This window comes from Apostichopus japonicus, chromosome 8 (assembly GCF_037975245.1).
Source record: "Apostichopus japonicus isolate 1M-3 chromosome 8, ASM3797524v1, whole genome shotgun sequence".
Lineage (NCBI taxonomy): Eukaryota > Metazoa > Echinodermata > Holothuroidea > Aspidochirotida > Stichopodidae > Apostichopus > Apostichopus japonicus.
Window position 1 is genome coordinate 3,887,479 of NC_092568.1, and position 20,996 is coordinate 3,908,474.

Genomic DNA, 20,996 nt, shown 5'->3' on the forward strand with positions numbered 1-20,996 from the left:
TATTTTATATTTTTGCTTTTATTTTTTTTTTTCACTTTTCCAATTTGTAGGTTTTTCTCAGTCTCGTACTGCCATGGCCAACATCACAACGGCAGGAGGGATCACCTCAACAGTTTATACCACAACTATACCAGAATTACCAGTCATACTTCCTGCAGAATTATCACGATCTGCGTACAATTTCTTGGCTGTTTACACCGGTTTTCTTACCGTCGTGGGAATTTTTAATAATGGCTTAGTAATATTCCTATTTGTCAAGTTTCCTAATTTAAGACAACCAGTTAATATTTTCCTTCTGAATCTGAGTATCAGCGATATGACTGTTTCTCTCTTTGGAAGCCCGTTAACGTTTGCCTCGAATATCGCCGGCTACTGGTTGTTTGGACAAATCGGATGCTCCATTTACGCATTTATTGTAATGATTGGAGGTAAGTCATCAAATTATTCCTAAAGAACTATACTTCAGCATTTATTTAATTATTGATCTATTTTCTACATGTATTACTAACTTAATTAATTCTTTGTTGATCGTGCTACATCCATTCAGCTACCTACAAAAACAAATCCTGGCGAAATGACTCCAATATGAATGAGGCTCAATATAAAATATAACAGAATAATATAAAATAATATTAAGTATAACAGAATAATGTAAAATACAAATAAAAGTATAACAGAATCATATAAATTACACGTTAAGAATAACAGAATAATATAAAATACACATAAAGTATAACAGAATAATATCAAATGCACATAAAGTAATATAAAATAGTAAAGTCAGTGATACAAACAAGTATACTCGTTCGCAAGGCTAAACAAGAGGATATTCTCCAATACCAACAAAACATTACCTCCATGAAAACATCATAAAACAGACAAGTGTAGTTATAAACGTCCAAAACAGTATTTTTTTTTCAAAAACAAAGTTCAGTCGCCGATATATGTGCGAAGTTAGGAAACTTTATCCTTGGTAAATGCTTACTGTACCTTTACCCACAGTGAGTATATTGATTAGTTCTCATTGCCCTCACCAAGGTTTTCCTTCAGTTGAAAAAAACTAAGTGCATCTTACCTCATGGCAGCCTTGAACTGTCATAGTTGTTTCAGACCAACAATGGCGCCGTTAGCTAGATTGCAATCATCATAATGATATTGTCGTGCTTTTTCTTTGTTAACAAATAACAAAAAGGAACAAAATTACAGTTCATCCTCAACTGACTGTCCAAGCATATATGTATCTTGTACCAGGAGATCAAGATTGAAAACAAGGTTGATAATAATAAATGCAGACGTTAACGCCTGTCAAGTATAACGGTACACGGTTATTTGTCATGAAAGAAAATATAAAATATGTCTTTATAGTAATAAATAAAACTAAGTTATATGGCTAGAATGAGCTATGAAAAACTGGTAATCCATCAAAACACCACCATTTTTAAAGAAAACATGGTTCGTTAGTGCAAGTACCTTTTTTGTTCCATAATATACTTCCTGTATAGTATTGATAACTTTCTTGTAAAGTCTTAGTTCGGTTTCGATATGGTTAGTTATACGATTTGATATTCAAATGCATTTATAATGATTTAACAGGGACATATCTTTTGTGCTATTTTCTCGCTGTGAATATTGAGAAGGTACCGGATTCAAACGTTTTGGCTTAGTGACCCTAATGTTTTAACCTAAGCATCTTGTCGACACCCCAGTGGCGAATATGTGTGACATGGGAAAGGGGCCGTACGTGGAAAAGGTATCCCTTCACGACGGAAAATGGATTAAATGATTGAGGATGCTTGGTTGCAAAATGGTTTTATACAAATAGTGGCAATGATGTTTGCCGACAAAATTTATTACCAATAATGTTATTGTCTATAACAGGATTTGAAGCAGTTACTAGAGTTACTGGGGACACTGGTAAATCCAACAATTTCTCTGCTCCTTGGGAATTTCATTAACCATAATTTACCACTTTTTCATTCAATTATTAAGTAAGTGTGTAACTAGCGGTATTATTAGTCTCTTACAGCAAGACAAATTCACCTAATCTTATTTAGAAAGTTGGGAAAAGGTCAGTAAATTTACTCTAATGAAAGTTTGGTAATTGCATAGATAGCCGGAGAAGGGTCGAGAAGTTTTGAAAAGTGTCGGGTTTTCTTTTTGCTATGAAACTGGTAATCAAAAAATTGAATGATGTTGTGTTTATGGAACCGGCAAAAATGACATTGTAACCAATCTAATATGAAAGTTTCTTATACAGGTGTGGCTTATAGCCTTTTACCACTGTCATAGTTTCTCATTCAGCAAAGGCATAGAGATGTCATATCCTTTATGAATGTTAATTATAAACAAAATTCATACGTAGACTTCCCAAAAAATTAGACTCACAGCTAACAACTTGGCTACACACTATTCTCAAAGCATTTTCTGAAATATTTCTCCCACATCGACCTTTTCTTGTTTTGTTCAACGGCTTTCAGTCTCATATCTACAACTGAAAACAAAAGGAAATTTATGCAACTACAAAATTAAATATTTTTATATTTATTAGAAATGTCGAAATCAAACTAAAGCAAATGTAAAATTTGACATGTTTCTATACTTAAAAATAATGAAAATAGAGATTTATGATAAATGTTCCCTGAAACCCTGAAACTCCATCCTTAAATGTTCAATCAAAATTTTAATTATCACAATTAGGCAAATCGCAATGTGAAATGTCTCAAGGGGAACCAAACAGATTTGACTCACTTAGAAAACCCATTAGCAGCACATTAAACATAATCGCGAATTACATATTTAATGGATTTTTGACAGTTCAAGGATGGAAACTATATATATATATATATATATATATATAGAGTAGGTTGGCGTCTATCTTGGCGCAGAGTGCTCTATGTCCATTGGACAGAGCGGAATATATGTTGATACTAGATGAGACTAGTGGAACACTAGTAGTTGAAACTCGGAGTTTCACGCTTTGTAGCGATCTTCAGACAACTTCAGAGTTGTCTGAAGATCGCTACAAAGCGTGAAACTCCGAGTTACAACTACTAGTGTTCCACTAGTCTCATCTAGTATCAACATATATATATATATATATATATATATATATATATATATATATATATATATATATATATCCCTTTCGAACAAAAAGGTCATGTTTCACAATTTCCAAAGTCAATATCGGTGAAGATGTGTTCTTTCATTAACTATATATGTATATGATTTTTACAATATTTCATACAGTCTTCGAAAAGAACTCGCGCAGGTAATAATTATATCGATCTTCGTGATAAACCAAATATTACGAGGACGTGGTTTTGACCCATATATGCAGAAAAGTTCCAACAATAACTGTGCCAAACGATCATTTTCAGTCACCAGAAAAAGAGGTCAGTCTAAAAAATGTAGGCTACAAGTACATATACCATGTATTCCATATCGGAGCTTTGTCGGTTCGCATTAGTCCTGAGACTGTTGTGTCTAATCAGCGTACCAGTACGATCACTTGGCAAGAGTGCCGTCTCCCCCGCAAGAATACCCAACGGTTGCATACCAGCCATGTAGGGCGTCATGTTGTAGATCGAGGCATGGGATACTAACGGACACACATGCGGGTCAGGATTGCCAGCATTATGGCTATTTGCAGCCGACAGAATAATCACAAAAATCCCTGACAGCAGTTGTCTCATCTTGATGTAACCTATTCAGAGATGTCAAAGAAATCTTGATCAATGATATTTAACTCAATTTTACAGGTGAATTTGCTCTGTCAACAAAGACCAAGAAGGCACTAACTATAGGTTTTGCGAGAGAAGGGGAGATTGACTAAACGCAGCAGATTGATTAAAGGCGGGGATTTGGGGAGGGGTTGCGTATTGGGGAGGGGAGGAGAGCCGGAAGGTGTGGTATATAGGATAACGTTTGACAAAATTCTCTTGGTTAATAGATGATTAATCGATCAGTCAATCAAACAAACAATCACCTGCATATTAGTTTGAAATCACTCACTCAGTCAATCAATAAATTAATCGAACAGTCAGTCAATCACTCACTCATTCAATCAGTCATACACCTAATAAGTAAATGAAAGAACAATCACATACTCAACCACACATTCTATCAATCAATCAATTCACCTTATCCCCCCCACCAAGTGACGTCACAGGTTCCGCCTCTCTCCTTTTGTATTATCTCCTGTGATTATCACGCACGTACAATATGACTACAACGGTTTGTTTTAAAGTGACGCATTATCTTAGAAGTCCGATAGGATAATGGACCAATCGGGGTGTATCGCCATCCTACTTCGTAAGAGTTTTGTCCACGGTGGAGAAATCACATATTCTGTGCTGCATTCACTTTCAACGTAAGCACGTGCACCTACATTGAGTAATGGTGTTGTAGACGATACAGACTAACAGCTATTGCCGCATACGAATAAATAAGAAACATATCAGGACGTGCGGCGAAAACCCTGTAGTGGAGGTGTTGGTGTACGGGTGTCTGATTTTAAATAATTGATTTAAATATTTTGTTTTCTCAAATTTAATCACTAACTTTTTCAATTATTTCTATATACTTCCCTTTTCAAACGAAATTCTCACCTCCCTGTTACTCCATCCCTCTCCACCCCAACTGCCTTCAGACTTTATGTAAGGCTTATTTTGATAGTTCCAGGTAACGGTTAGCCGAGCCTTACACTAATAACTCGAGCGTAAACAGGAAAGTCTTAATAAATAATCTTCAACAGCGGATATTTGAGTCCTTTTTATTAACTCTGAATATAACTATAACTTGGGATGACTAAAATACACGGGCCTAGCTCCGTAATTTATATTCGTAATCAGCATTTAGGCTGATTATTAATATACATCACGGAGCCCTCTGTTGTACATCTTTAGGCTTCGGGAGATAAACTTAAACTCGCAGATACGTCTTTAGACCCCCGATTATAAAATAACAATTTACGACGCGATGCACAGGGCACACGCTCTGCCCTTGAACCTGATTGGTCCAAACTTATAGCTAACCCCTCACCCAACTCTTGATTGGTTGAGTGCCAACCCGATATGCAGATGAGCACATGCAAATTCAACCAATTTGAACCAGTTAAGTTTGGCTGTCTTCCAACCCCACAAACCGAATCATTTCAAACAAAACATCTGTACACGTTTGTAATAGCGCGTGATTCATAGCCCGCCACACCACAGAGCAAACCACCAAAACCCGAGCCATGTGTGACGTCATAATAACAATAAGTAAACAATATGTTAACACAAACTAGAATACGCTTCACATTGACATCAATTCCATACGTTCTTTCTATGCAATTGTGCAACTGGTTAAAGCATGGAGTCAAAATAGACTCCATGGTTAAAGTAAAAAAAAATAAGGTATTTTTCTTTCCTTTTGCAAATAAATAAAGAAAGTAAGATTCTGGCAAACATCAAAACAAGTAATATAACCTCCTGGTGTAGATTTATCAGGCAGGCTACCTCCATATATTGTTACGTTTGTTTTCACCATTATTCTTTATGATATCCGGACAACTGTGATTTGCAATTAGTTATTATTTTCTGTGCGGGTCATTTCATTCCTCCTTTCTTGTTCCTCAAACTACAGAATGACCATGCACACGATCTCTTTTATTTATATTAAGTTGGGATAATGTCTTCCGTTACAGCACCTGCTTTTGTTGTTTGCATAAGGTCAACGAGTCTTTCCTATAATTGCTTATGATATGACGGAAGAAATAAGATATATAAGATTTCAATACGACAGTAGGTCTTTATTTTTGCTTGACGTAAATTCCAGCTTCTAAAGGGTTAATTAAATGGTCACTTTAGTAAGGCAATACATTATATCTTTTTGAACTTCCTGTTAGTTTTACACCATAATCTAGAAATTTGAACATATCATATGATGGTTCATATATTCAACCTTGGAAGGTACAATAGTAAGCATTGCTTAAATTTCAGGTTTAGTTTACATTAAAGCTGTACGTTTTATAACCCTTTCAATAACGCACAATTGTCCATTTGATGAAATTCTCTAAAAGTCTTTACCATGCACAGGTTTTCTACAGCAGGGAAGCCTGCTGCAGAAAGTTGTAGGGGTGCTTTCGGTAAATATATAATAGTATATAATATAATATAAAAGTAAATATCCTGCTTTGAAAAAAAATAAATTGTTGGCCAATCACAGATTGTTCGACATCTAAAATATATGACTTGCTTTTATTATAATCCCAAAATAAACGACCACTCGTTTCCTCATCCTCCTTACAAAAGGTGCACATGGAATGTTTTGATGAAGTAAACGATTTGTGCCCAGAATCCTATATAGATATGTATATATATATATATATATATATATATATATATATATATATATATATATATATATATAAATATAGATATCATCAGAAGACTGGACGCAAACGATCGTGTAACCTTATTTCTTCCTAGCATAGCTGGGGGATATGTTACCATGGCGACACTTTGAGCTGAGCTCAGTTTTTTTGTTCATGCCGTTCTTTTTACGTAAGATTGCCAGCTTTTCTTTCCACGCAGGGGTTGCTCTGGCCCGATTCGCGTTTGTATATGTTCGATTCCTTTACCATCTCCCAGCTTATACAGTGGCTAATTCCCAATTTTTCAAGTTCCATACGTACTTTGATAGTTCTGACTGTTGTAGGCAATTTACGTGCTTGAGAGATTATGTGTGCTTGTTAAATCGCTGCTTAAAGGGTCCTCCTGAAATGATGATGTACGACTTAGATTCTGTGTCCGATGTGACTTGGGCTTTGTAGACAATTGCGCTGGTTAAACATATTCCTGTGTATTAGGGGTAGCTTTCTGTAGATTTACAGTTACATGATCTAGCAGGGGCCGAATTGCTGGTCTGTTTCATGATGTTTAAGAGATGGGATTGGATGATAGACGCCACACTTTCTGCATGTACTTGCCTACATTTGCCACTAACATATAATCTTCATCCTCATTCGATTGGAAGGTACAAAGACTCCGTCGTGTTGCATATTAGGATAATTAATTAGCTATATTCAAGTCAGTTAGGCCCATATAGGCCTACTGGACAAATATTAACAGCAACTTGAGAGCAGACTGTCATCTCAGTCAAAACAAAGCTTGTTATCACCAACACTTGTGTTGAATTCTACTTTCATATATTAGCAATTGAATATAGCCGAGACCTACATAGTAACTACTGTAGCTTTAATACGACTATACCATTATAGTTATACTAGTCCTAGACTATAGGTAAACCATATATGATATCGCCTGTATGAATACTGCCAGTGAAATACCAAAGGAAAGACGACGCAGTCTAGCGGTTATCTAATACTGATCAATGAAAACTTCGGGAAACATCCTACGAGATGCCTATCTTAGTTTAGTTAAAAGCTGCAATTCAATTTATTGGCACCTTAAATGTGCAGTATGCTTCCGTAGAAAGTACTGTTTAGTTTTGTTTCGTGTGAGCAGTACAGATCTAGCAGCAACAAACTGTTTCGTGGAACCAGATTTTTATTTTAATAAAAACATGTTTAAGTTTCCTTTTCGCTTTCCATGACGTATACATATACCCTTAGATGTTTCTCACATTTCTGTGTATTCATTTTATTTATTTTTATTTTAAGAATTTCTTACAATCTGGAAAATTAATTGGGCACTTCATTGCCTAACGTGAAGACTCTACGTAAAGTGGCTGTGTAGGCTGACGCTGTTGGGTGAGCTGTTGATCTTGAATATGCTGCAAAGCGACAAACGGGAGGTGGCCTCTGTGTATTGATTTCTGTGGGAGTTGAACTGAATGTCAATCAAGAGGACAACATAAGAAGAATTAAATGGCAATGGATACGATGGATAGGCACTTAAGAAGATGAATATAAACAATAATTGGCAGTAAATTGAGGCAGTAAAAGTTGCTGAAATGTTATAAAGTCAGGATTCATACTTATTATGCATCATGAATTCAAGAACTACCGTACGACGAATTTATCATTACAACAGATGCAAAGGGCATCGTTAGATGACACTTTCTGTGAAGTGACCACATTCATTAAAACTGACCATTTATACCCAATTTTACACCTGAATGTATAATAATAAAATGGGGCAAACGTTAGCCTAATGGTGTGGAAAGTAAAATGAATAAACGTCCGTTTGCGGTCGCTGTTTAATGAGAGGGTATATTGCAAAACAGCCAATCGCTTAGAAAATGCTTTATTCACATCAAAAGGGCTCGCAACTTTCTTTAGCCTGTTTTATTTTACTTTTGAATTTTTTTTTTTTAAGGTAGGTTACTTTTGAAAATGCAGCCAAGTATGAAGTGGATTTTCTTCAAAACCAAATCAGACAGAGATTTTCCCAACCAAAACCAAAAGTAGCAATCCCGCTAATTTACATAACTTGCAATATAATAGTCCGTGTCTTGGGCGTGATGTGCGTAACTATGATGTCACCAACGAAATTTTGAGAGCTTACAAACTTTTTAGCCTTTTTATTGCCAGATATAATTCTTTTACAAATGTTACAATTCCTTTTCGATGATCAATATCGTTATTGTCTTATTGCGGACAAAATGTTTGTTGCTGCTCTTTTAACCCTTAAACCACAGCGTTACATTTTGACCTTCCAAATAGTCAACACTATGACGAGTGGCACAGCATTTTATTTTTTCCAGATTGGACAGTATCCAGTGGCGGATCCAGGATTTCGCCGAAGGGGGGGCCCAGATGGGAAATGCCTAATCGTCGTCCTGGGGGAGGGGTCTAAGGGGAGTGGGTGCCCCCCTCCCCTTTGGAAAATTTCACAAAATATGGAGGTCCTCGGTGCAATCTGGTGCTACTTTTCGTGAAAGTTTTGAGTAAAATTTATTTCCAATAAATCATGTATTCATGGTTTGCCGGGCATATATTTGCAATTTCGAGCAATGAGCTGGGATTTACGTCTTTGGGGAGTAGGTGGTGATGCAAACTACTTTTTACCAGGCTACTCCAGGCCATTTCATCTTGGATGCCCCCTTCCAGATGGAGACTATTGATGCAGTCAGAGTGCCCCTCTCACCTTCACTTTATCAGAATGATGGTGTACTCTTTTTGCAAATTTATTTTACAAAAAATTACACGCACAGTGGCGTAGCTAGGATTTTTTGAGTGGGGGGGGGGGGCCATGGGGGCTGTTCTTTCTTGTGGGGGGGGGGGCGGAGTTTACTATCTAAGCGGAGCGCCCCCTTGGTTGGCGCGGAGCGTACAGAGAAAATTTGAGATTTCAGCACCCCCCAGATCGCAGGAGATGGCACCTGTGAGGCAAAATAGCAACCAAAAAGATGTGCAACTTTGGTGACAGAAATGCAAAAAAGTTTTTCTCTTTCATGCTGACTGGCCTTGCCAACTCAGCCAGACTTTTAACTTGAGGGAAGTTGGCATCATTTGTCGTTTCAAGCTGTCAAGGCCTTTCTCCCAACTCAAACCCCTGTGGGCTACCGGTAGATTTGCAGGATATGCCCACATGTGGACTTAAATAGCATTAGAGGAAGGGGGTGGAAGACTAACACGCATCGATGTTTCGGTAATGGTCCACATTGGTGGCTCGGTGCTTATTAGGCCATTTATTGGGTTTCTTGAGGCAGCTGTCATCAGAATCTGGCTTTTTGTGCCAATCGATGACCGATAACATGTATTGGTATGTAAATTTCTTCTTCATATATCTAGCAACACTCTAAAAACAAATGAGTGGATTTCATTCCATTGGAGTGATCACTCGGCGCACTTCAAATTAAGAGTGAAATTTAACTCTATTGGAGTTAACCCTCACTCCTAATATGAGTGAATATAACTCTATTAGGAGTTAAGATTTACTCCAATGGAGTGGAAATTCACTCTTATACCGGAATGTGCTCAGTGATCACTCCCATGGAGTGAAATTCACCTATGTTTTTATCAGTACAGTACAGTGCATATCATCATAGACGTACGTACGTACTACTACGTACGTTCGTATATCAGACGCACTCGATACCCACGATACGATACGGTCCTGGAGAAACTATTTCCACTCATCATTTTTTAAGGCGATACAGTAGTGAGTATTGAACAGGCACAGCCGCATGTTTGCAGGAAATTCAGAATTCCCAATATTTTATATCTCTACCAGTAGTGGAAATCATGTTTTTCGACAGTTTCGTGGACATAAAAAGTTGTTTTGTGGAATATTCAATGACATATCAGGGGCGGATGCAGGATTTCTGACAGGGGGGTCTGACTGGTCCAGCCGCGCCTGAACGTAAGACTATCTAAGCGGAGCGCCATCATCGGTTGGCGCGGAGCGTACAAGAAAATTTTTGGCTTTACAAACCCCCAGATGGCCGGAAACGGCACTTCCCGAGTATTCTAAGCAGCATGTACCTAGCCTGAAAATATGGATCTCATGTCTGCAATTTCAGGCCCCCCGTAGCTACGCCACTGATCACGCATGGGGCCCTTTCCCTCGAACGCGGTAAAAAAAAAAAAAAAAAAATCAGGATTTTCAAAAAGGGGGGGCCCGGGCCCCCCGGGCCCCCCCCCTGGATCCGCCCCTGGTATCATGTATATACAGAGCGATGCTTCCCTGTTTAGTTAGTATAGACCGCTGGAAATTATTGGGCCTATCATCTCGAAGTGGGGACAAGTTGTCATTAATACTTTATAAAGGAAGGCAGTCTGTGTTTGGTGCATGCTGATATAGGTTCTCTATGTAAGGTACAGGATATGTGCCGTCTCTTGTGTGACGATTATCAATTATCGCGGCGTAAATAGGAGGAACAACATAAATTGCGATGAGGATGATGAACTTATCGCATCATTATAAAAATTCAAAGGAAAAGTGAAACGTAAGCTGGTTGACGAAGGAGATCGAAGAATATTTCGACTTTCACTACACTGCAACAATTATCACGCAAATACGGTCACATAGAAAGAATTAGGAAAAAAACTTCTGGTATCGATTAATGTTTCACTGACCCACTTACATATATAAGAACGGCTTCCCTCAAATCATTCATGGTGGACATTATACCCACCAATATTTCTCCCAGAAACAAACATCTTAGTACCGTTTGGTGTCCTTAGGCAATGGCCAAAGGTAACAAACTATACTCACAATTTGACAGTACACTTGTAATCATTATGTCGCAACCCTATTAGAATTAAATATAGGAGCAACTATACAGCTGAAGGAACACACATAGAGCCACATGCTCTTAATGAGGTGTTTTTAATTCCTCACAAAATTTAATCAACTATAGACACTACTCAAATTGGTTACATAACAAATGGTATATAGTTTGTGATAGCTAAGTGGTATATCATCGTCGTCATCATTTTCAAACAGTGATAATATACATGTAGATACAAGTAAACACCGAATCCATGTAAACTACCATCTCGAATCTAACCCGACGAAAACTTACAACGGAGATGTTTTCTATCCCTTCCGTAGTTAAATCGCAAGTTTGTTGTCGAATATGTGAGTTGCCATGGTTTCTATACATAACCGATCTTCTGCCTCATTCAGCCAACCTGTAGCATCCTTCACATAGAAACCCCTTCGCCCTCTTCCTCCTTTTCTTAACCCTTTCCTGTAAGTTCTCAAGTTCCTTATTGGCCTGAACACTGAAAAAAAAAATGCAATCAAAAGTTTCTTTGAAGCCACTGCTTGTTTAAATGAAGTTACTTCGTAATGCTTGTAAAATAGAACAACTATATTTAAAGTATTTGAGTAAGAACCTCCGTGAAAAGGTAAAGTCGGGCATTATTTCCTGATACATTCCCAACCTAACATTAATGTATCGATATGGCGACACACAAATCATGTAGTACTTAGTCTACCACTCGTTGTTACAAACAGAATATAAAGTTTCTGAAATCGACTGCAATTAATCAACGCGGTAATTATTAGAGTGTCATTTGATCACCCTTCACTTATCTCTCGGCAATTGTTTTTTTTTTTTTTTTTCGTGAGCTATGAGGTTAATAACCGTCTCCTCGTGAAAGCCTTAAAGTTCACGCAACATTTCATTTATGACAGTGGTATATAGCAGTTGTTTCCAAACATATATCGTAATCCCCAAACAATCCGCAAACAATTAATAATCAAGAATTCTTAATCTAATTTGGCAGTTTCGGTGCATTATCTCTGATACACTTCCAGCGGATAGATGATGTTAACGTATATACTAGTTAAACATTAAATTAGTCCTACGCATGCAACGACAGGGTAGGATAAATAGGCGCAGAGGTTGCAGCCAAATTGTTACAATGAACACTATTTTTTTCCATGCGTGCACATACTACCTTCAACATTTGTTTCTCATTTCTGTTTTGTTCTCGCAATTTACGTTTGACCTGGTTTCCGAAGAAGTCCAATCGTCCGTTGCGCGGTTATACGTTGTCGCTGTGTATTGTAAAGCTTTATGGATATATTCACAGTAGACATTAATCATGTAAATGGGTACATCTGTGTACCAGGAAGTTGAGATAAAGTTACGTGCATATTTTTGCAAGCAAATAGATAGACATTTCAGCTAGCATCGATGTCACGCGTTTAGAAACGTGGTCATTAGAAAGATTCGAGCGCTGTTAAGCAAGGGGAGGTCTGACGTTAATTCGATAATGGTTCTGAAATCGTGAGTTATGTGTAGGCCTATGTTGTGAATTCAGGGCAAATTTTTTGATCGACCGAGACTATACAGTGGCATTTTTATATATTTTTGGTACTTCCGACATTGGAATATGCCTTATTGTCTTCGAAAAGCAGAGGTATTACACAATTTAACTAAAATAATTGTAACGACTTTGGCAACAGGATTCTCATTTAATATATATATATATATATATATATATATATATATATATATATATATATATATATATATATATATATATATACATATATATATATATACATATATATATATATATATATATATACATATATATAATTATATATATACAGGATGTGTGACCTGATTAATTCGCAGATGACATTGCAAGGGTCATACCTGTACCGCGCAGGATTTGTCACAGTGGTTCTACTTGTAATGCGTAAGGTTGACATTTAATATATATTTTTTGTAGTCGAAATGAGAACTTTGTTACATTAAACATATGTGTTTACGTTACCCCTATCGACTTAATAGTAAGGTACTAACCTAAGCTTCATATACATGGACTTCTGTATAGTGGATTACCAAATTTATTATCAAACACAACATATGGTAACATTTAAAGACATGTTAACTACATAATATTATCAACATTTACTAATTTAATAGTAACAAATACAATTGAGATATTCCTTTGTTTATTTCATTCCACCTGTTGAATGTCTTTTCTAACAATGACAAACAGTACAGACCCTACGATTTTAGTGATAGCAAACTTTCAGACAAGTGCCGTCGCTAGGCTGGCCAAAGGATTTGTACCAACGAAGTCTTTGGATGAATCTAACCGTAAAAGTAATTATCGACTTTGCGATCTGCGTTATAGTCATTGCCGACTTCGCAATTTTCGCGGTACGAAAAACACACAGCTTGCGCTGACCACTTTCATAGAACAATTTAAAATAATTAAGGCTGTCTTTCCCTATCTGTATTCAAATAACTGGAGGCGATATTCTGCGCAAGCTTCTTTACGTCGATTTTAAGAACTGACAGAGAAGAATATTTGCGTGGTTGACCATACAGGCTATAGTATTTATCATCGTTGTACCCTCGGTGGAAAACAATGGAGACTTTACCAGACGATAATGTATACAGTAGCATCAGCATTGCATCGTCAGAACATTTTACACTTATAAATCAATTTGAAAGAAGCCATTCACCTCAAATTTATGCCGACAATTACACTAAAGTTGCTATTATTTTTCGAATGCGCATACAGAAGGAAGAAAAAACTGTTATCGAATATTAAAAAAACCCAAAGATATAAAGAGCGGAATAATCCTCACAAGTGCAAAGAAGAAAAGGAAAACTGAAACAAAGCAAATGGCAAAAAAAAAAAAAAAACCCTCACATGTTGTCATAGCAATGGCACGATGCCCTGAGTAGTTTTTACGTAATATGGTTTTTATCGTACAACTTAAAGCAGGTGTAATTGCCGCGTGCCTAATTTTTATCTATACATTCCTCTTTCTTTGTAAATATACTTTTGATTCTGTTTCTTCTCCTTACTTTACAGGAATAGAACAGATAGTAGCGCTTGCGGCTGTTTCGGTACATCGATGTTTTTTGGTCGTTAGGCCATTTACCGCCAAAAAGATGACTACCTCGTGGGCTGTTTTCTTTGTTTTCCTTACGTGGCTGTATAGTTTCATTTTATCCATCCCACCAGCCTTTGGATGGAACGAATACGTACCGGAGGGAGCTGGTACAGGTGAGTGCCCGCTCTCATACACACCGACACACACACAAAAACAGATTCATATTACATGTTTAGACGGACATATACGAAACATCGCACCTACAAACGACTCATTAGTATACCCATTATAGATCTCAATAACGGACAGTATTTGTCTTCCACTTCCTCATCGAGAAAGAATAACGGACATTCTTTTTTTAATTCCCGCACTTGCTAGATTGGCTACAGACCAACACCCACATTGTTCAAGCATTTTTCACTTTCACCCACACCAAGCAGGTTTGCTACTTCTTTGAGATAAAGTACCTAACATAATAATACTAACGTAATACTATAAGGGGACCTGTTTGACTTAATGCTAAGGATAAGTCATTGGTTTATATTATTAATACATATCTGATGCTATGACATTTTCCGTTTCTTATTTCATAACTAAATCTTCTTAAACACAATTACTGATCGTATTACATAGCTGATCTTATTACATATCGGATGTCATTACATATATCTGATAATACCACATATCTGTTCTGATTACATATCGGATATCATTATATATATCTGATAATACCACATATCTGTTCTTATGACGTATCGGATCTTATTTATTTTATTTATTTATTTTATCTTAACTACATGTTTGATTTGAATTACATGTTTGATATTATCATATATCTATTCTGATAACATTTCTTATCTCATCTCACAACAAAAGCAACATGTTGTCAAACCTGCATGGAACACAAAAACAGTCTTGCTTCTTCATGGTTTCCTTGTTAGATTTTCTTTTAAAGTTTCATTGTTGTGGTTTCCTTTTTTGACAAACATGTAAATACTTTGTTCTTTTGTTCTTTCTAAGCTTCAACAGTCGTTTTGAATAAGGTCTTATCTTTACCTTATCTATCATACATTGAATAATATTTGGTTGGATTTTGATTATTTCCTTCATTTTTATTAAATGTTGCAAGGACTGAGCATTCATATCACAAACATACACTTTTATTGGCAGTTCATATTGTCAGAATATGACCGTCTTCAAATATTTGCCTTTTGTTTAATATTTATTGTAGTCCATATGTATCTTTACCTTATCAATTTGTTATATAGTTATATAAGAACTACTGATATATTACCGGAGTGCACAAAACAAGCTGTCAGTATAGCTTTCCGTATACCTTCCCAGTCATTCTGTATATATCCATATATCTATATATATATATATATATATATATATATATTGTATTTGTTATTCTTTGCATCAATACCACGGTATGCTGTCACGTAGTCCTGTTTAAACCGTTATATCTCTCATCATGGTCGAAATCAAGTTGAATTGAATTCATTTGAATTACTGTTTTCATCAATTTATTTTCTATCATTTTTTCCGCTCAATTTGTTTCCCCATAGCGTGTGCCATCAATTGGACTGATTCGAAGCCGGGAAATACATCTTACGTCATTTTCATCTTTCTAATGGTTCTGTTAGTGCCTCTATTGATCATAATCTTCTCTTATGGACTTCTAATATTTGCTGTCAAAAAGGTAAAGTACCTCAATAATTTATAGATATGATATTACTATATACATTATCGATGGCAACAATCGTATAATTTAGTATGATGGCGATTCCTGGCCTGATTTTGCCAACATGGAGATGGCGTAACATATACTAGTTACTAATGTAAATTAATACACGTTAAACATGATGACCTTCAGTGTTTAACTGAACGATATGTATATGCTTGGATGTCTATACGGCTTCGTTGTTTCTGATGACATTAACGAATCTTCTGATAAAACTGGCAGTACTTTTACCAGCTGTTAATGCGACTTAAACAGCACATAGATGACCATGCCCCGTGTATAGATACACATATATACATAATCTGTACAGTGTGTTTTAAATAGCGAATCTGGACTTCTTTTTCGTTGACAAACCATTATATATACAAATAAGCTTAACATTAATCACCAAAGACAGCATTTTTTGTCAAATTTTTTAAAGATATAATAGTGCATATTACTATCATTCTTTTATTATATTTTAAGTGTATTTATTCTTATCTACGCAATAGAACTTACCTAGGTATATATAGATCTGATACAGATAAACAGGTCAATTGTGAGACAGGTGGAAACAAAATAGCCGTTGTTAGTGTTTTTTCCTTCTTACGAACGAACAGAAGCCATGATGGTTCACACTTTAAGTATAGTGTTTGACTACATCACATCAAATACAGTTAACGTGGTACACAGAACCTTAATACATTGACGTCATCATATTTGAAACAGTATTAATCAATAAAAGGGGGTTGTCACATCAGTCATGTGAACACGCCCTTATGTGATCTACGTAGATATTTCGTTGTTCTTGTTCTCATTATAGGGATGATGCTTTAGCATGACTGTCAAATAAAATGGACATTTGCAGGAATAAATCACGTTTGCCGCTTACATTCATGCCAACGTTTTTGGCTGTTTTTCTTTTTAATTCATAGGAATCAACAAACACGTAACCATATTTCCCACTCCCCATATTCTTTAAATGTACAATTACAGATTTTAAGGAACCGACAGATTTCTCCATACTGCGACAAACGGACTGAAAACAAACGCCCTCCCCACCCTCTCCCCACATACACCATCCACCGGAGGACACGTGTGCTGTCAGGGTCACATTGATACCTACAAGGGATTGTGCCACTGTCTTTATTATGACACTAGTTCCATTCTGATTATAATATGTACTTCTAGACCAGCAACACACCCACACTCCCCCTCCCCATAATACTGTAAACCCTCTGCAAACCCTCTGGTTCTCTGATGTAAACATATCAATTCGACGCGTAAACTGTATGACAAGCGAGATATTGGACTATCTATACCTTACCATTACAGAACATACAAATTTGCTAGCATATAATTAAACTCACCCTCCCTTGAAACACTTCGAATGCTTGTGAATCTAAATTTGCTAGTTTATTATTCGAGAGTGGAGAGTCGTGAGTCAAATTTCAACGTATAGTGTCGCAGGTCCGCTTCATATTTCGCCACGTCGCTACTCATTCCGAATCTATAAGAACGATTGAAGAAAGATAATCTTTTTTTGTCAAGGAATACTAAGACCAAAATTCATAAATATTCTGAAATCGATTCGCATTGAACTGGTTCATATAGTGATTGAGAATTGTGACTGCTAAGACTCAGTGTATGTTTTCTATGTATGCAACATACATATGTAGATACGAGGATGTAATAACCACACAATGTAAACTATAATCGAGATGATGCTTCCAAGAAGTGACTTTTGACGGATTTGGAAAATTATCCTTTTTGGCAAATCCGTGTATGGATGATTTCTTGCAATGAGATCTTTAGTCTTAATATTGGAAAAAAAAAGTACATTGCGTTCTTAAGTGTACATATACCGACGGCTGGATTTCGAAATATTATGACACTCTTGCGCGGACATGGAATGAGTGCGACATACCACAGAAAAATACAATCAAACTACATATTGATAGCATTTAATAAACTCTGGATATGAAACAGTATCATAAATAAATAAGTACAAACATGGTTAGAAACTGTGCTTACGCAAATTGGTACTTACCCGGATTGTTAGTTTGAACTGTGCATACCAGTGCTGGTGAAAGTATATGTAAACCAACCAAGGCGCGTACCACTACCCCCCCCCCCCTCCCACCCCCTCCCGCCCCATCTCCCGAACCTTGTGTAAAACCTGAAAGATGACTCATGTCATAGTAAAAATTCACCATATTTGATACCAAATAATTGCTTGTAATTTCATAATTAAAAAGTGTCATTTTGCAGGGAATATTAAATACTGGAATTTGTGGTGTGGAGTATAAATAGATGAACCGGTTTGACACTTGAATGTGACTTTTTGGTTTGCTACCAACATGTGTCAGTGCCCATCGAATTATGATCAACACCTCCCCTCCCCCCCCCCCCTTACCCTCTTGCACACAACGAACCATCTAACGCCGCCCCTGAAATCAACGAACAACTTCCATTGAGAACACAAAATATTTCATTGTTGGTCTTCATATCTGTTCTAAGCCCGGGTCGCGATTTTTTTATTCCCCAATGAGGTTTGCAATTGTGTGCAAATAGACGTGTTCTGAACTTCTACGTCAAGCGCGCAAAACCGTCTATGATCATCATGGTACAAGGTTCACGAATTGATTATTTCAACAAGCGTGCAGAAGACAAATGATAGAACCATTTGACTTGCCATAACCATATGATATTCAAATGTGGTCATTTTCATCAAGTGTGATACATTTTCGATGGGCCAATAATTCCCCTCTACCTCCCTCCGACTAAAGCTGATGGCTATTTACTATATACTTCTGAGGACCTGGTCTGCGAATGAAATTAAAAATAAACACTTTTTGTCAGGCTAAAGTCATGCTTTGAAAATTACTATGATAACCATATATAGTGTTGGTGAATAAGAGCAATGAGTTGATATGTTAGTCAAGTAAGACCTAACATGTGTAAACAGAAAAATAGGGAATTGCCGACAGTTGGATAGTAAACTCTTACTGGTATTATTCCGGTTTATTCTGTAAATAGACGGAACACGACTATTGGAGTGTTGCAAGGCTGACCAAACATATTCCAATGTAGGCAATCTTGACCATTATTCAAAGGCCGTATGTGTGGTGTGCATCTAAGTCGTCATATTGACAAACCTAATATGAAAAAACAAAATGACTATTTGCAGGCGTTCTTGGGTCCAATATGAATGTAAATGAAACTTTACCGAAAGACTGTTTTTCTCCCAAATGTTGCCAGATTTCTGCGAGTGAGGCAGCCCAATCTACAGAAAACAAAGCCGAAGGACGTGTCACTAAGATGGTTATGGTCATGATATTCTTCTTCCTTTTCGCCTGGACTCCTTATAGCGTATTTGCCTTGTACGTGGTCTTTGGCAGGACACACTCTGTTTCGCCAATAGTTGCTACATTGCCACCATTCTTTGCCAAGTCCTGTACCATATATAATCCTGTGCTGTACTTCGTTCTTAATCGTCAGGTAAATATGATAGTTTAAACAAGCCAAAACAAGTGACGACTGGCTGCATTTGTACTTTAATTTGTAGAATCAGTAACTTAAAACTAGACTCGTAGTTTGAATATCAATTTTCAAAACACCAGGTTATAATATTTAGACTTACTCGAAATATGCAATGTATTATGCAACATTAGTATCTTTAATTTATAAGAATCAGTATGTTTTGATATATTTGTGCTTCATGTGTGGCCCAGCAAAATTCCTTGTGTAGTTAGCGACGTCTGCTACTTATACTATATCAGACTTCCATATCAGGTAATGTCAATAGAAAAATAAAATAAAATTTTGCATTTAGTTTTCTGTCACTCTCTTATTTCCATCAACCCAGAATGTTGAGTCATTCCGTTGCTACATTTAACCAAATTGTTATTTTCTTGATCGGTTGTTCTGAGAAGATACAAAGCTCTTAGCCCAGACATATATATATTTTCATAATGTAATTAACTTAGCATGCTCTAATTAACAGATCAATTTTATCCAAAGGCTTTTGGTGAAAAGTGTTCAGATTAATTGCCGAGAAGAGAAAGCTAAAGACATTCACAGATAACCTAGAAAATGAGCAACTCGACTGAAGCTGGTGTAAAGCGGAAAGTGACACACAACTTTTAGTTACTCTCCTATATATCTAAATAAATTATTAACAAATCGAACACTGGTAATAGATGTTACGAGGCATATGATTCATTTCATATTATACTGTGTATATTACTCTACTTAGATCACTATGAGGTTGAATGTTGATGTTTTGTCCGATGGTCTTGACCAGAATATAAAATGAAGGAATAGTAACGCCAAGATTTTGATTATATACTTTGATCTCTTCAACAGTTATAAGTAACGTAGCTTTTTATTAATTGACTTGCAAATTTGGTGAAACCCACATCGTGTGATGTTCAAAATCCCAATAAGATTGACCCAACTAGTAATCCCTCCTAGAAATGTTTTTGAGAGGTCATCGGTATTGACACCTACTTCAATCATGGTCAAATGCCCGAGAAGTTTTTCAAATTACGATCCTAAATGTTCTGATGTTTAGACATGATTCTCGCTCACCTGTGTGAGGAGTGTTGAAATACACAATTAGATTTGTCAGTGCGGATAGGTATAGGCTACGTTTTGAGTCGCAGCCAAGATGGTTGTTGCATTGTGAGCATCGGTGACCATAACCGGACTTTCTAGCATATAGCAATACCGATGATATTGAAAAGAAACATAAATAGTGAGGATTAAAGACTTTCATACGATTGAGTTGGCATTTCGTCACTCTATAACACTTCGTACATAATATTAATCATATCCAATGGCAATTCTCTGAAAGTATGCACCATAGTCACTTTCGTCTTTACTTGAAATAAACCACTGGTAGTCAAGCAAAAGAACTGTATTGATATGGGATTTTAGTACCAAACGAAACTTGACGATTTATCGCTAGCAGCGCCAAAAGCTGTTTTAAAATTAGTTCCTAT

The 20,996-nt window shown here is 36.5% G+C and overlaps 1 protein-coding gene across 5 annotated transcripts in view; it reads left to right on the forward strand.

Moving 5' to 3' along the window:
- LOC139971485 (parapinopsin-like) overlaps nt 1-20,996 on the forward strand; it is a 62,163-nt gene that overhangs the window by 34,517 nt on the left and 6,650 nt on the right. For all 5 annotated transcript variants that reach the window (XM_071978002.1, XM_071978005.1, XM_071978004.1 and 2 more), the window contains exons 2-5: nt 51-428; nt 14,246-14,440; nt 15,836-15,969; nt 19,252-19,491. In XM_071978002.1, the coding sequence (XP_071834103.1) occupies nt 74-428; nt 14,246-14,440; nt 15,836-15,969; nt 19,252-19,491 (924 nt within the window). In that variant the 5' untranslated portion in view covers nt 51-73. The remainder of the gene's footprint in view (nt 1-50; nt 429-14,245; nt 14,441-15,835; nt 15,970-19,251; nt 19,492-20,996) is intronic.